Genomic DNA, 15959 nt, shown 5'->3' with positions numbered 1-15959 from the left:
ATCAGAGTGTGAATAAAGTTTAACGTTAACCATCAGAGTGTAAATAAAGTTTTAACGTTAACCATCAGAGTGTGAATAAAGTTTAACGTTAACCATCAGAGTGTGAATAAAGTTTAACGTCAACCATCAGAGTGTGAATAAAGTTTAACGTTAACCATCAGAGTGTAAATAAAGTTTTAACGTTAACCATCAGAGTGTAAATAAAGTTTTAACGTTAACCATCAGAGTGTGAATAAAGTTTTAACGTTAACCATCAGAGTGTGAATAAAGTTTAACGTGAACCATCAGAGTGTGAATAAAGTTTAACGTTAACCATCAGAGTGTAAATAAAGTTTAACGTTAACCATCAGAGTGTAAATAAAGTTTAACGTTAACCATCAGAGTGTAAATAAAGTTTAACGTCAACCATCAGAGTGTAAATAAAGTTTAACGTCAACCATCAGAGTGTAAATAAAGTTTAACGTTAACCATCAGAGTGTGAATAAAGTTTAACGTTAACCATCAGAGTGTAAATAAAGTTTGACGTTAACCATCAGAGTGTAAATAAAGTTTGACGTTAACCATCAGAGTGTGAATAAAGTTTAACGTCAACCATCAGAGTGTGAATAAAGTTTAACGTCAACCATCAGAGTGTGAATAAAGTTTAACGTTAACCATCAGAGTGTAAATAAAGTTTAACGTCAACCATCAGAGTGTGAATAAAGTTTAACGTCAACCATCAGAGTGTGAATAAAGTTTAACGTCAACCATCAGAGTGTAAATAAAGTTTAACGTTAACCATCAGAGTGTAAATAAAGTTTAACGTCAACCATCAGAGTGTAAATAAAGTTTGACGTCAACCATCAGAGTGTGAATAAAGTTTAACGTTAACCATCAGAGTGTGAATAAAGTTTAACGTTAACCATCAGAGTGTAAATAAAGTTTAACGTTAACCATCAGAGTGTGAATAAAGTTTAACGTTAACCATCAGAGTGTAAATAAAGTTTAACGTTAACCATCAGAGTGTAAATAAAGTTTAACGTCAACCATCAGAGTGTGAATAAAGTTTAACGTTAACCATCAGAGTGTAAATAAAGTTTAACGTTAACCATCAGAGTGTAAATAAAGTTTAACGTTAACCATCAGAGTGTGAATAAAGTTTAACGTTAACCATCAGAGTGTAAATAAAGTTTAACGTTAACCATCAGAGTGTGAATAAAGTTTAACGTTAACCATCAGAGTGTGAATAAAGTTTAACGTTAACCATCAGAGTGTGAATAAAGTTTAACGTCAACCATCAGAGTGTGAATAAAGTTTAACGTCAACCATCAGAGTGTGAATAAAGTTTAACGTCAACCATCAGAGTGTGAATAAAGTTTAACGTTAACCATCAGAGTGTAAATAAAGTTTAACGTCAACCATCAGAGTGTAAATAAAGTTTAACGTTAACCATCAGAGTGTAAATAAAGTTTAACGTTAACCATCAGAGTGTAAATAAAGTTTAACGTCAACCATCAGAGTGTAAATAAAGTTTAACGTTAACCATCAGAGTGTAAATAAAGTTTAACGTCAACCATCAGAGTGTAAATAAAGTGTTACTGACTCAGTAGAACATGTGTTTCTAGTCTCTGATCATGTTTCATTGTAAACAACCAATCAGTGTTTCAAGCAACAGGAGGAGAGCTAGTAACGTTAGCAGCACCGCTAAAGGCTAACCAACAGGAGGAGAGTGTGTTGCATTAAATCATACTGGGATGTTTGCTGAAATTGATAGGACGGCCCTAGAACATGTTCCACCAGCCGCCACTGGTCTGGAGTCAGATTCCTGTCTCAGAGGGGGGGGGGGTATCGAAGGTGGACACATACCAACACCATGACATCACCGCCTCCATTCAAACAGACTGCTGCTGCAGGACAATGGCTGGCACACACACACACACACACACACACACACACACACACACACACACACACACACACACACACACACACACACACACACACACACACACACACACACACACACACACACACACACACACACACACACACACACACACACACACACACACACACACACACACTGAAGAAGAGGAGTCCTCGAGAGTTTTCTTCGCCACAGTTCTGACCTAAATTAAAGCTCTCTGAATTCCTCTCGTGCTCGGTGGTGAAAACTGTTCTTCAAAAACACTGGACTCTCAGCGCAGAGGAGGATTCTGGGTAATGCGCTGCTGGTTTTATGGGGCTCACAATGAGGAGCAGGTTTGTAAATCTGAAGCTCTCAGTGAGACTGTTCGCTGTCAAAGTACCATTTCAATTCAATATTGGTCAAAACAACTTCTTTGTTTGAGCGGATCCACAAAAAAAGAATAATTTGATATCGATGGTTCAGGAGTCTTTATTGCTTCATGAAAACTAAACTTCATAATAAAAGCACATTAAATAAGAACACAGTGCTCACGACAAAAAGGTTTGTTAACATTCTCACAATATGTTAGAAAAGTATGAAAGACATCAATTCATTTTCACAAATACAAATCTTTCTAAACATCTAGAGAGTTTACAAAGAAGGAAACTTACTTTTCTTTGAGCCCAAATGAACATTTCTAAATGATAAACGTCTCTGTGTTAAACAGTACAAGAGATGGAAACATAAACATCTCAGGTGTTTACAGTCTGCAGAGATGTGTTCAGTGTACTTCAAAATAAAAGTCACCGCCGAGTCACGTGATGAAAAATAAGAAAGCAGGAGAGCTGAGTGCTGTTACATAACGGAGAGAATAAAGAAAAGCACCAGCAGCCATTACTCTGCTGCACACAGGACACAACATATACACACAGGACACACACACAGTACACAACATATACACACAGTACACAACATATACACACAGTACACAACATATACACACAGGACACAACATATACACACAGTACACACACACAGTACACAACATATACACACAGGACACACACACAGTACACAACATATACACACAGTACACAACATATACACACAGTACACAACATATACACACAGTACACAACATATACACACAGTACACAACATATACACACAGTACACAACATATACACACAGTACACACACACAGTACACAACATATACACACAGTACACACACACAGTACACAACATATACACACAGGACGTAGCCTCAAACTAGATTTCTATTTGTCTTGTTTTCTTTTCAAAGCTTCTATAAGAAGTGAGGAGTCGCTCTGAGGCTTCTTCTTCTGGAAGAGACCGTCTCATTATAATCACAGGAGGAGATGAAGGTGTTTATGCGATAAATAAGAAGAAGAAATAAGACGACCATCAGTTCAGCAGAAGGTCAGCAGACGACCAACGATCATTGATTCGGACTCAGAATGTTTCCCACTGAAATAAAAACTGTTTTTTGTAATTGTTCATTTATCTCTCTTTAAATATTCAACACATGTTGAAACAATCCGTCTCTTCTCTTCTGTGAGACGTTTTCAAATGTTTGACTCTCGCTCACCTTTTAGCGGTCCAATCAAATGCAGAGCACAGAATTAGCAGAGCTCTGTTAGCTTTGTTGGCGGCTATTCTTCAATAAAAACGACTAAAACAGCAGGGAGGAAGTGAAATGCATTAATCACCGTTTTACAGTCGTTCCTTTGACCACCAATCACAGGCCGCGGTTACAAAACACCTTCTAGCAGGTAGCCATGTTGTAATGGAGAGGCTCATTGAGATAGGCTGATCGGACGGGTCAAACTGAGTCAAACTGAGTCAAACTGAGTCAAACTGAGTCAAGACAAGTCAAGATGAGTCAAAACGAATCAAGACGAATCAAGATGAGTCAAGACGAATCAAGATGAGTCAAGACGAATCAAGACAAGTCAAGACGAGTCAAGACGAATCAAGACGAGTCAAAACTAATAAAGTCGAATCAAGATGAATCAAGACGAGTCAAAACTAATCAAGACGAATCAAGACGAGTCAAAACTAATCAAGACGAGTCAAGACGAATCAAGACGAGTCAAGACGAATCAAGACGAGTCAAAACTAATCAAGACGAGTCAAGACGAATCAAGACGAGTCAAGACGAATCAAGACGAGTCAAGACGAATCAAGACGAGTCAAGACGAATCAAGACGAGTCAAAACGAATCAAGACGAATCAAGATGAGTAAAGACGAATCAAGACAAGTCAAGATGAGTAAAGACGAATCAAGACAAGTCAAGACGAGTCAAGACGAATCAAGACGAGTCAAAACTAATAAAGTCGAATCAAGATGAATCAAGACGAGTCAAAACTAATCAAGACGAATCAAGACGAGTCAAAACTAATCAAGACGAGTCAAGACGAATCAAGACGAATCAAGACGAGTCAAAACGAATCAAGACGAATCAAGACGAATCAAGACGAGTCAAAACTAATCAAGACGAGTCAAGACGAATCAAGACGAGTCAAGACGAATCAAGACGAGTCAAAACTAATCAAGACGAATCAAGACGAGTCAAAACTAATCAAGACGAATCAAGACGAATCAAGACGAGTCAAAACGAATCAAGACGAGTCAAGACGAATCAAGACGAGTCAAGACGAATCAAGACGAGTCAAAACTAATTAAGTCGAATCAAGATGAATCAAGACGAGTCAAAACTAATCAAGACGAGTCAAGACGAGTCAAGACGAATCAAGACGAGTCAAAACTAATCAAGACGAGTCAAGACGAGTCAAGACTAATCAAGACGAGTCAAAACGAATCAAGACTAATCAAAATGAGTCAAGACGAGTCAAAACTAATCAAGACGAATCAAGACGAGTCAAGACGAGTCAAAACTAATCAAGACGAGTCAAGACGAGTCAAGACGAATCAAGACGAGTCAAAACGAATCAAGACGAGTGAAGACAAATCAAGACGAGTCAAGACGAGTCAAGACGAATCAAGACGAATCAAGACGAATCAAGACGAGTCAAAACTAATCAAGACGAGTCAAAACTAATCAAGACGAATCAAGACGAGTCAAGACGAATCAAGACGAATCAAGACGAATCAAGACGAGTCAAAACTAATCAAGACGAGTCAAGACGAGTCAACACGAATCAAAATGAGTCAAGACGAGTCAAACTGAGTCAGACCAGCTCATGTGCGTGATTGTGGTAAAACAGCGACTCCTCACTCTGTTTGAGGAAATGTTGGTCAGAGTTTAACTTTCTCTGAGATCTTAACAAGTTGATTTAAAATAAATCTAAGTAAGACCTCCTCCTCCTGGATGACTGGCCCCCGGACAGCCAGGGGTCCTGAGGGGCCCCTCAGTCCCACCACACAGTGTCCCCCCTCAGACATCTCTTTAGAGGACCAGTTAAACATTCAACACACCGGCGGTGGAGTCGACAGGTAAACGGCATCAGGAGGAAGCAGCTGATTGACTGAACAAACAGAGTTATTTAATTGATCTTTCCTCCAGAGATTGCTTCCACCAACCTCTGGTCTGAAGACTGTACCTCATAGAGCTCACGGTCCCGTGGGAGAACGTGCTTGAAGAGGCCTATGAACGTCAGAAGCTGTCTATGCAGAGCTATGCAGCAGAAGACTGAAAACTGTCCGGTGGAAGTGGGATGCAGAGGACTTGTGGCTTCTTCGACCATCAGACTGTTGAAGGAGCTGGGAAGCCACGTCAGGCGCTGCGCAGACCATCGAGGCATCTCAGAGGCGGCTGGAAGAAGCAGCCGGTCCAACTGTCAGCATAACCCACCCGTTCACCATGCAGGCGTCTACCGCTCTCAATGTTGAGACAGTTGGGCGCGGCATAGAGAGCGTCTCGTGTTGAGAGGCCGAAACATCCAATGACACAAGGGAACATTACTGACCATGTGTTCTGGGCCCAACTGTCCCAAAACTCTACAACCTAACCCGGACCGCGGTACACAAGCCGGAAAACCCCCACTGGTGGATCGTCAAGCACTCAAAGCAAGGTTCATTTCATGGAAGCGCTCACCAGACACACATCATGTCCTGTGTTTTTAGATTCATACAATATAATATGATATGACATGACATATTATAATATAACAGGATCGGATATACTATTTAATTCTATGTTCACGTCTGATTACACATTTCATAGCTGAAGTTCTATTGATACTTATTAAAAAATGTAAAATCAAATATATGAAAAACGTGTTGCGGTGTAAACATGAGGTCTCTCTCTGATTTTATTTTGAAATTTAAATTCCACAGTTCTGGTATGAATTTAGAGATTTAAAAATAAGAGTAAAATCCTTCAATATAAAAGAGGAGTTGTGCAGAGAGGCTGGTGGATTCTGTGGGAGATGATTGGCTGAGTATAAACCCAACTCATGAATAAACATGAGCCCCCCCCCCCTCTTCTTTTTGTTTGGCCTGACATGAACACAGCAGGTGGACATGTTTATGAGGCTCCACCGGGTCAATAATAATACAAATAAAAGAGTCTTTGGTTGGAGGGGACAGACGGACATGTTCCAGGCTTTCATTGGTCTAAATCATGTCCTTTTAAATGCACAATATTTTGGTTCTGGTCCTCGGGACCCGTTGAGGGTCAACATCTGGACCACTCGATCCACGTTGGTCCCCCCACCCCCCCCCGACTGGGCCCGGCCCTCCCCATATACCCCCCCCACGCTATAATTCCTGTTAATCCTGGTGGGACACCATCTGGGAGCTCCTTGTGATTCAGTGACAGAAGATAGTGAAGCAGCAGATGTCAGGAGGACATGTCCTCTAAAAATCACCGGAAATGTCCCGAAATATAGAGACGATATGTCCCGAACTTTAGAGACGAAATGTCCCTAAATTTAGAGACCATCATAGGGACCATTAGAGGGACCATTAGAAGGACAATTAGAGGGACCATCATAGGGACCATTAGAAGGACCATCAGAAGGACCATTAGAGGGACCATTAGAAGGACCATTAGAAGGACCATTAGAAGGACCATCAGAAGGACCATTAGAGGGACCATTAGAAGGACCATTAGAAGGACCATTAGAGGGACCATTAGAGGGACCATTAGAGGGACCATTAGAAGGACCATTAGAAGGACCATTAGAGGGACCATCATAGGGACCATTAGAGGGACCATTAGAAGGACCATCAGAAGGACCATTAGAGGGACCATTAGAAGGACCATCAGAAGGACCATTAGAGGGACCATTAGAAGGACCATTAGAAGGACCATTAGAGGGACCATTAGAGGGACCATTAGAGGGACCATCAGAAGGACCATTAGAAGGACCATTAGAGGGACCATTAGAAGGACCATCAGAAGGACCATTAGAGGGACCATTAGAAGGACCATCAGAAGGACCATTAGAGGGACCATTAGAGGGACCATCAGAAGGACCATTAGAGGGACCATTAGAAGGACCATCAGAAGGACCATTAGAGGGACCATCATAGGGACCATTAGAAGGACCATCAGAAGGACCATTAGAGGGACCATTAGAAGGACCATCAGAAGGACCATTAGAGGGACCATTAGAGGGACCATTAGAAGGACCATCAGAAGGACCATTAGAGGGACCATTAGAAGGACCATCAGAAGGACCATTAGAGGGACCATCATAGGGACCATTAGAAGGACCATCAGAAGGACCATTAGAGGGACCATTAGAAGGACCATCAGAAGGACCATTAGAGGGACCATTAGAAGGACCATCAGAAGGACCATTAGAGGGACCATTAGAGGGACCATTAGAAGGACCATCAGAAGGACCATTAGAGGGACCATTAGAAGGACCATCAGAAGAACCATTAGAGGGACCATTAGAGGGACCATCAGAAGGACCATTAGAGGGACCATTAGAAGGACCATCAGAAGGACCATTAGAGGGACCATTAGAAGGACCATCAGAAGGACCATTAGAGGGACCATTAGAAGGACCATTAGAGGGACCATTAGAAGGACCATCAGAAGGACCATTAGAGGGACCATTAGAAGGACCATTAGAAGGACCATTAGAGGGACCATTAGAAGGACCATCAGAAGGACCATTAGAGGGACCATTAGAAGGACCATCAGAAGGACCATTAGAGGGACCATTAGAAGGACCATCAGAAGGACCATTAGAGGGACCATTAGAAGGACCATTAGAAGGACCATTAGAGGGACCATTAGAAGGACCATCAGAAGGACCATTAGAGGGACCATTAGAAGGACCATTAGAAGGACCATTAGAGGGACCATTAGAAGGACCATCAGAAGGACCATTAGAGGGACCATTAGAAGGACCATCAGAAGGACCATTAGAGGGACCATTAGAAGGACCATTAGAAGGACCATTAGAGGGACCATTAGAAGGACCATTAGAGGGACCATTAGAAGGACCATCAGAAGGACCATTAGAGGGACCATTAGAAGGACCATTAGAAGGACCATTAGAGGGACCATTAGAAGGACCATTAGAGGGACCATTAGAAGGACCATTAGAGGGACCATTAGAAGGACCATCAGAAGGACCATTAGAGGGACCATTAGAAGGACCATCAGAAGGACCATTAGAGGGACCATTAGAGGGACCATCAGAAGGACCATTAGAAGGACCATCAGAAGGACCATTAGAGGGACCATTAGAGGGACCATTAGAAGGACCATCAGAAGGACCATTAGAGGGACCATTAGAAGGACCATTAGAAGGACCATTAGAGGGACCATCAGAAGGACCATTAGAGGGACCATTAGAAGGACCATTAGAGGGACCATCAGAAGGACCATTAGAAGGACCATTAGAAGGACCATTAGAGGGACCATCAGAAGGACCATTAGAAGGACCATTAGAGGGACCATCATAGGGGGCCACTAATCACACTGGACTGTGTTGAACCAGGTGTTCATGAATCCACCAGAGTCCTTCTGAAGCTCACAGCAACCAACAGGATATCTCAGCCACTTCATGTGTCAATCAGTTGTAGCACCATCCAATGAAAAGCAATCAGGAAATGAACGCGGCATCAACAATAACAAAATGAACAGACCGCCGTCCACACGCGTCCACCTGAAGACCACAGGTGACCCCTGGACTGGAGCCAGGGAGACCCCCCCCCCCTTGGTTATCGGCCATATTTCAGAATAAAAGCATGAGGTGCGAGTGTACTCACTGTTCCTGTTGGCTTTGAGTTTGGACAGCAGCTTCTGAGTGGACATCAGGTCTCCGGTCTTCGCCGCCTGCAGCAGGTCCTGCTCCTTCCCCATGCTTCCTCCCTCCTACCTCCTGGGGTTTGAACCAGCCTTCTTTAAATCCTCCTCAGACCCTCATGCTGAGCTCGTTCTGGAATCTAGCAGACCGCCAGGAAACCAGAACCAGACTCCTAGTTTGAGTCCTCGTGATATTATTTCCTGTCAGAGGAGTCGATGTGGTTCGATGTGGTTTGATGTGGTTCAGGACTGAAAAAGAAAGGAGAAAACCAGATTAGTTGGTCTCTGGAGGTGTGTGAGAGGACTGAGACCAGCAGAGATTCCTGTAACAGGATGAACCGGATGCTTCAACATGCATGCAGGATCTGGGTTCAGGAGCATCTTATGAAACAAAATCCAGTCCTGCATCCACTTATCGGATCCTGATCGCTCCTAAATCCTCATCGAGTCTAATCAGCTTTAACTTGAGACGTAAACGAGATCAGATCTGTGATCCTCTAAAGAAAATGTGACACACACACACACACACACACACACACACACACACAGATGTCACAGGTGAGTGTTAAAGCTCCTGTGAGCTTTAATTACAGCTCAACAAACCTTCAAACATAAACAGATCATCACTCTGCTGGGTCAACACTGATCCAGAGCCTCAGGACCAGGATGTCACCAAACTACACTCACATATTTCATCTTTTTAAACAGAGTTGCTATAAAACAGCAGACGACAGTTTGACCAAACTCCACTGATTCATTTAAACCAGAGGAGATGAACCGCCGGGTTCCCGTCCCTGTGTGGCTGACCCTAGTCCTGCTCTAGTCCTCTAGTCCTGTTCTAGTCCTCCTCTAGACTAGAGGACTAGAGCAGGACTAGAGGAGGACTAGATCAGGACTAGAGCAGGACTAGAGCAAGACTAGAGCAAGACTAGAGGAGGACTAGAGCAGGACTAGAGCAAGACTAGAGCAGGACTAGAGCAAGACTAGAGCAAGACTAGAGGAGGACTAGAGCAGGACTAGAGGAGGACTAGAGCAGGACTAGAGGACTAGAACAGGACTAGAGGAGGACTAGAGCAGGACTAGAGGACTAGAACAGGACTAGAGCAGGACTAGATATATATATATCTATATATATATATATATATATATATATATATATATATATATATATATATATATATAGATATATATATATATATATATATATATATATATATATATATATAGATATATATATATATCTATATATATATAGATATATATACATGTATGTATATATATTATATATACATACATGTATGTATATATGTATACATACATGTATGTATATATATATATACATACATGTATGTATATATATATATACATACATGTATCTATATATATATATATCTATATATATAGATATATATACATACATGTATGTATATATATCTATATATATACATATATATACATACATGTATGTATATATGTGTATATATATTTATATATGTATATATATAGATATATATATATATATATATCTATATATATACATATATATATATATATATATACATACATGTATGTATATATATATATCTATACATACATACATACATGTATGTATATATACATATATACATACATGTATGTATATATGTGTATATATATACATACATGTATGTATATATGTGTATATATATGTGTATGTACATTTATATATCGAAGGTAACGTGTTGCTGTTTTGTGTGTGTACACTTGATGATAATAAGTTGGAACAGTTCTGTCTTCATATGAGACTTTCTCTGTGATATTAAACCAGAGCTCGTTTAAAAAGTCACTGTTTCTATTTCCTGTCTCGTGACCTACACAAACACAACATTCACTTAAAGGTTCCACTCTGAAGATCACCGCTGAACCTTCACTGGACGCCTTTCATCACAATGACGCACAATGGGGGGGGGGGGGGTCGTCCGGGACCCGATTATAACCTGAAGAGCGTCTGAGCTCACGAGCTCACTGATGGTGCTGGAGTCCGCCGAACTGGACATTTGTTTCCGAGGACACAGCAAAAGTGTTTATTGTCTGAAGACTACAATAGTTTATGTATTAATATTCAGATCAAGTGCTCAGACAGCAGATATGTGGAGTGAAGGACCCGGAAAACAGGGTCAGATGAGGTCCGGAGTCTGGATGTAAACAGACCTGACGACCGCCGCTGATTGAACCAGTTCCGTAAGAACCGTTTCAACGGATCCATAACTGTACCAACATGTATTTAATCTCACGTGAACCGGACCACGTTACCTTGTTTCTTCTGTTTTGTGAATGTACGGCAGAAACTTTCCACACCGGATTCCTCGCGGACCACGGCGGCAGTTTGAAGGAAAGAAACTTTATTCCTTGTGTTGATATTCCAGTAAAAAACAAATCCAGTTTAATAATCCAGGAATGTTGACTTCAGATTAAAGTTTAATCCACGCGCGGAGTTCATGTATAAATGTGCCTTTTAGAGGTTTTACTACTTTTGCACGATGACGCTCCTCCTGGTTTTCCCTCCGCTCCCTGAATGCCACATTCTGTCCGCTGTTCTCCAGAACGTGGACACGGTGTCAAGTTACACACCACGACACACAGAACATCCGGCCCGGACTTTCAAAATAAAACCCCGACAAACGCGATAGCTTTGGAAGCCCATTGCTGCCACTGAGGAAAACATAAAGATCCTGTAAGTCATTAAAATGAGATACTATCTCATCGTAATGACTTAGTATGATACTACGTCACTATAATGAGATACTATCTCATCGCAATGACTTAGTATGATACTACGTCACTATAATGAGATACTATCTCATCGCAATGACTTAGTATGATACTACGTCACTATAATGAGATACTGTCTCATCAAACTAAGTAACATATAGAATCAATAAGTCCATGAATGAACTACGTAATATATAGAATCAATAAGTCCATTAATGAACTAAGTAATATATAGAATCAATACGTCCATTAATGAACTAAGTAATATATAGAATCAATATGTCCATTAATGAACTAAGTAATATATAGAATCAATATGTCCATTAATGAACTAAGTAATATATAGAATCAATACGTCCATTAATGAACTAAGTAATATATAGAATCAATATGTCCATCAATGAACTAAGTAATATATAGAATCAATATGTCCATTAATGAACTAAGTAATATATAGAATCAATATGTCCATTAATGAACTAAGTAATATATAGAATCAATATGTCCATTAATGAACTAAGTAATATATAGAATCAATATCTCCATTAATGAACTAAGTAATATATAGAATCAATATGTCCATTAATGAACTAAGTAATATATAGAATCAATATCTCCATTAATGAACTAAGTAATATATAGAATCAATATGTCCATTAATGAACTAAGTAATATATAGAATCAATATGTCCATTAATGAACTAAGTAATATATAGAATCAATATGTCCATTAATGAACTAAGTAATATATAGAATCAATATGTCCATTAATGAACTAAGTAATATATAGAATCAATATCTCCATTAATGAACTAAGTAATATATAGAATCAATATGTCCATTAATGAACTAAGTAATATATAGAATCAATACGTCCATTAATGAACTAAGTAATATATAGAATCAATATGTCCATTAATGAACTAAGTAATATATAGAATCAATACGTCCATTAATGAACTAAGTAATATATAGAATCAATATGTCCATCAATGAACTAAGTAATATATAGAATCAATATGTCCATTAATGAACTAAGTAATATATAGAATCAATACGTCCATTAATGAACTAAGTAATATATAGAATCAATACATCCATTAATGAACTAAGTAATATATAGAATCAATATGTCCATTAATGAACTAAGTAATATATAGAATCAATACGTCCATTAATGAACTAAGTAATATATAGAATCAATATGTCCATTAATGAACTAAGTAATATATAGAATCAATATCTCCATTAATGAACTAAGTAATATATAGAATCAATATGTCCATTAATGAACTAAGTAATATATAGAATCAATATGTCCATTAATGAACTAAGTAATATATAGAATCAATATGTCCATTAATGAACTAAGTAATATATAGAATCAATACGTCCATTAATGAACTAAGTAATATATAGAATCAATATGTCCATTAATGAACTAAGTAATATATAGAATCAATATGTCCATCAATGAACTAAGTAATATATAGAATCAATACGTCCATTAATGAACTAAGTAATATATAGAATCAATATGTCCATTAATGAACTAAGTAATATATAGAATCAATACGTCCATTAATGAACTAAGTAATATATAGAATCAATATGTCCATTAATGAACTAAGTAATATATAGAATCAATATGTCCATTAATGAACTAAGTAATATATAGAATCAATATGTCCATTAATGAACTAAGTAATATATAGAATCAATATGTCCATTAATGAACTAAGTAATATATAGAATCAATATGTCCATTAATGAACTAAGTAATATATAGAATCAATACGTCCATTAATGAACTAAGTAATATATAGAATCAATATGTCCATTAATGAACTAAGTAATATATAGAATCAATACGTCCATTAATGAACTAAGTAATATATAGAATCAATATGTCCATTAATGAACTAAGTAATATATAGAATCAATATGTCCATTAATGAACTAAGTAATATATAGAATCAATACGTCCATTAATGAACTAAGTAATATATAGAATCAATATGTCCATCAATGAACTAAGTAATATATAGAATCAATATGTCCATTAATGAACTAAGTAATATATAGAATCAATACGTCCATTAATGAACTAAGTAATATATAGAATCAATATGTCCATTAATGAACTAAGTAATATATAGAATCAATACGTCCATTAATGAACTAAGTAATATATAGAATCAATATGTCCATCAATGAACTAAGTAATATATAGAATCAATATGTCCATTAATGAACTAAGTAATATATAGAATCAATACGTCCATTAATGAACTAAGTAATATATAGAATCAATACATCCATTAATGAACTAAGTAATATATAGAATCAATATGTCCATTAATGAACTAAGTAATATATAGAATCAATACGTCCATTAATGAACTAAGTAATATATAGAATCAATATGTCCATTAATGAACTAAGTAATATATAGAATCAATATCTCCATTAATGAACTAAGTAATATATAGAATCAATATGTCCATTAATGAACTAAGTAATATATAGAATCAATATGTCCATTAATGAACTAAGTAATATATAGAATCAATATGTCCATTAATGAACTAAGTAATATATAGAATCAATACGTCCATTAATGAACTAAGTAATATATAGAATCAATATGTCCATTAATGAACAAAGTAATATATAGAATCAATATGTCCATTAATGAACTAAGTAATATATAGAATCAATATGTCCATTAATGAACTAAGTAATATATAGAATCAATATGTCCATTAATGAACTAAGTAATATATAGAATCAATATGTCCATTAATGAACTAAGTAATATATAGAATCAATACGTCCATCAATGAACTAAGTAATATATAGAATCAATATGTCCATTAATGAACTAAGTAATATATAGAATCAATATGTCCATTAATGAACTAAGTAATATATAGAATCAATATGTCCATTAATGAACTAAGTAATATATAGAATCAATACGTCCATCAATGAACTAAGTAATATATAGAATCAATATGTCCATTAATGAACTAAGTAATATATATAATCAATACGTCCATTAATGAACTACGTAATATATAGTGGACTGATTAAAAGACTTTATGATGATATATTCATTCATCCATCCATCCATTCATTCATCTATCCATCCATCCACCCATCCATTCATTCACCCATCCATCCATCCATTCATTCATTCATTCATCCATTCATTCATTCACCCATCCATCCATCCATTCATCTATCCATCCATCCACCCATCCATTCATTCACCCATCCATTCATTCATTCATTCATCCATCCATCCACCCACCCACTCACCCACCCATCCATTCACCCATCCATCCATCCATTCATTCATTCACCCATCCATCCATCCACCCACCCATCCATTCATTCATTCACCCATCCATCCACCCACCCACTCACCCACCCATCCATTCATCCATCCATTCATCCATCCATCCATCCATTCATTCATTCATCCAACCCACCCATCCATTCATCCAACCCATCCATTCATCCACCCACCCACCCACCCATCCATCCATTCATTCATTCATCCATCCATCCATTCATTCACCCATCCATTCATTCATTCACCCATCCATCCATCCACCCACCCACTCACCCACCCATCCATTCATCCATCCATTCATCCATCCATCCATCCATTCATTCATTCATCCAACCCACCCATCCATTCATCCAACCCATCCATTCAGCCACCCACCCACCCACCCATCCATCCATTCATCCATTCATTCATTCATCCATCCATCCATTCATTCACCCATCCATTCATTCATTCATTCACCCATCCATCCATCCACCCACCCACTCACCCACCCCGGAACCCCCCTTCACTCCGTCACTGTCGGTCCCTCCTGTCTCTCACACACACACACACACACACACACACACACACACACACACACGCACGATCGTCTCTTTACAGGATCGTGACGAGTGGTGAACAGCTGTTTGTGTGGCGTCTCTTCTGTTTCCTTCACCTACATTCCCCTGGGTCCTAAGTCCCTCCATGTACAGCTTCTTATC

General features: G+C 38.3%; 1 protein-coding gene across 8 annotated transcripts in view; it reads right to left on the bottom strand.

The window, feature by feature from the left end:
• LOC306786923 (CASK interacting protein 2) overlaps window positions 1–11701 on the bottom strand; it is a 61975-nt gene extending 50274 nt beyond the window's left edge. For 7 of the 8 annotated variants that reach the window (XM_079281859.1, XM_079281861.1, XM_079281862.1 and 4 more), the window contains exons 1-2: window positions 11439–11701; window positions 9110–9395 (exon numbers count right to left, since the gene is read on the bottom strand). In XM_079281859.1, the coding sequence (XP_079137985.1) occupies window positions 9110–9203 (94 nt within the window). In that variant the 5' untranslated portion in view covers window positions 9204–9395; window positions 11439–11701. Of the gene's footprint in view, window positions 1–9109; window positions 9666–11438 lie in introns of those variants that run through there. The other variant, XM_079281860.1, reaches the window with a different exon arrangement.
• Window positions 11702–15959: the final 4258 nt, after the last annotated feature.

Source organism: Melanostigma gelatinosum (genome assembly GCF_949748355.1).
Source record: "Melanostigma gelatinosum genome assembly, chromosome: 13".
NCBI lineage: Eukaryota > Metazoa > Chordata > Actinopteri > Perciformes > Zoarcidae > Melanostigma > Melanostigma gelatinosum.
This window is presented reverse-complemented; position numbering and strand designations above follow the sequence as displayed.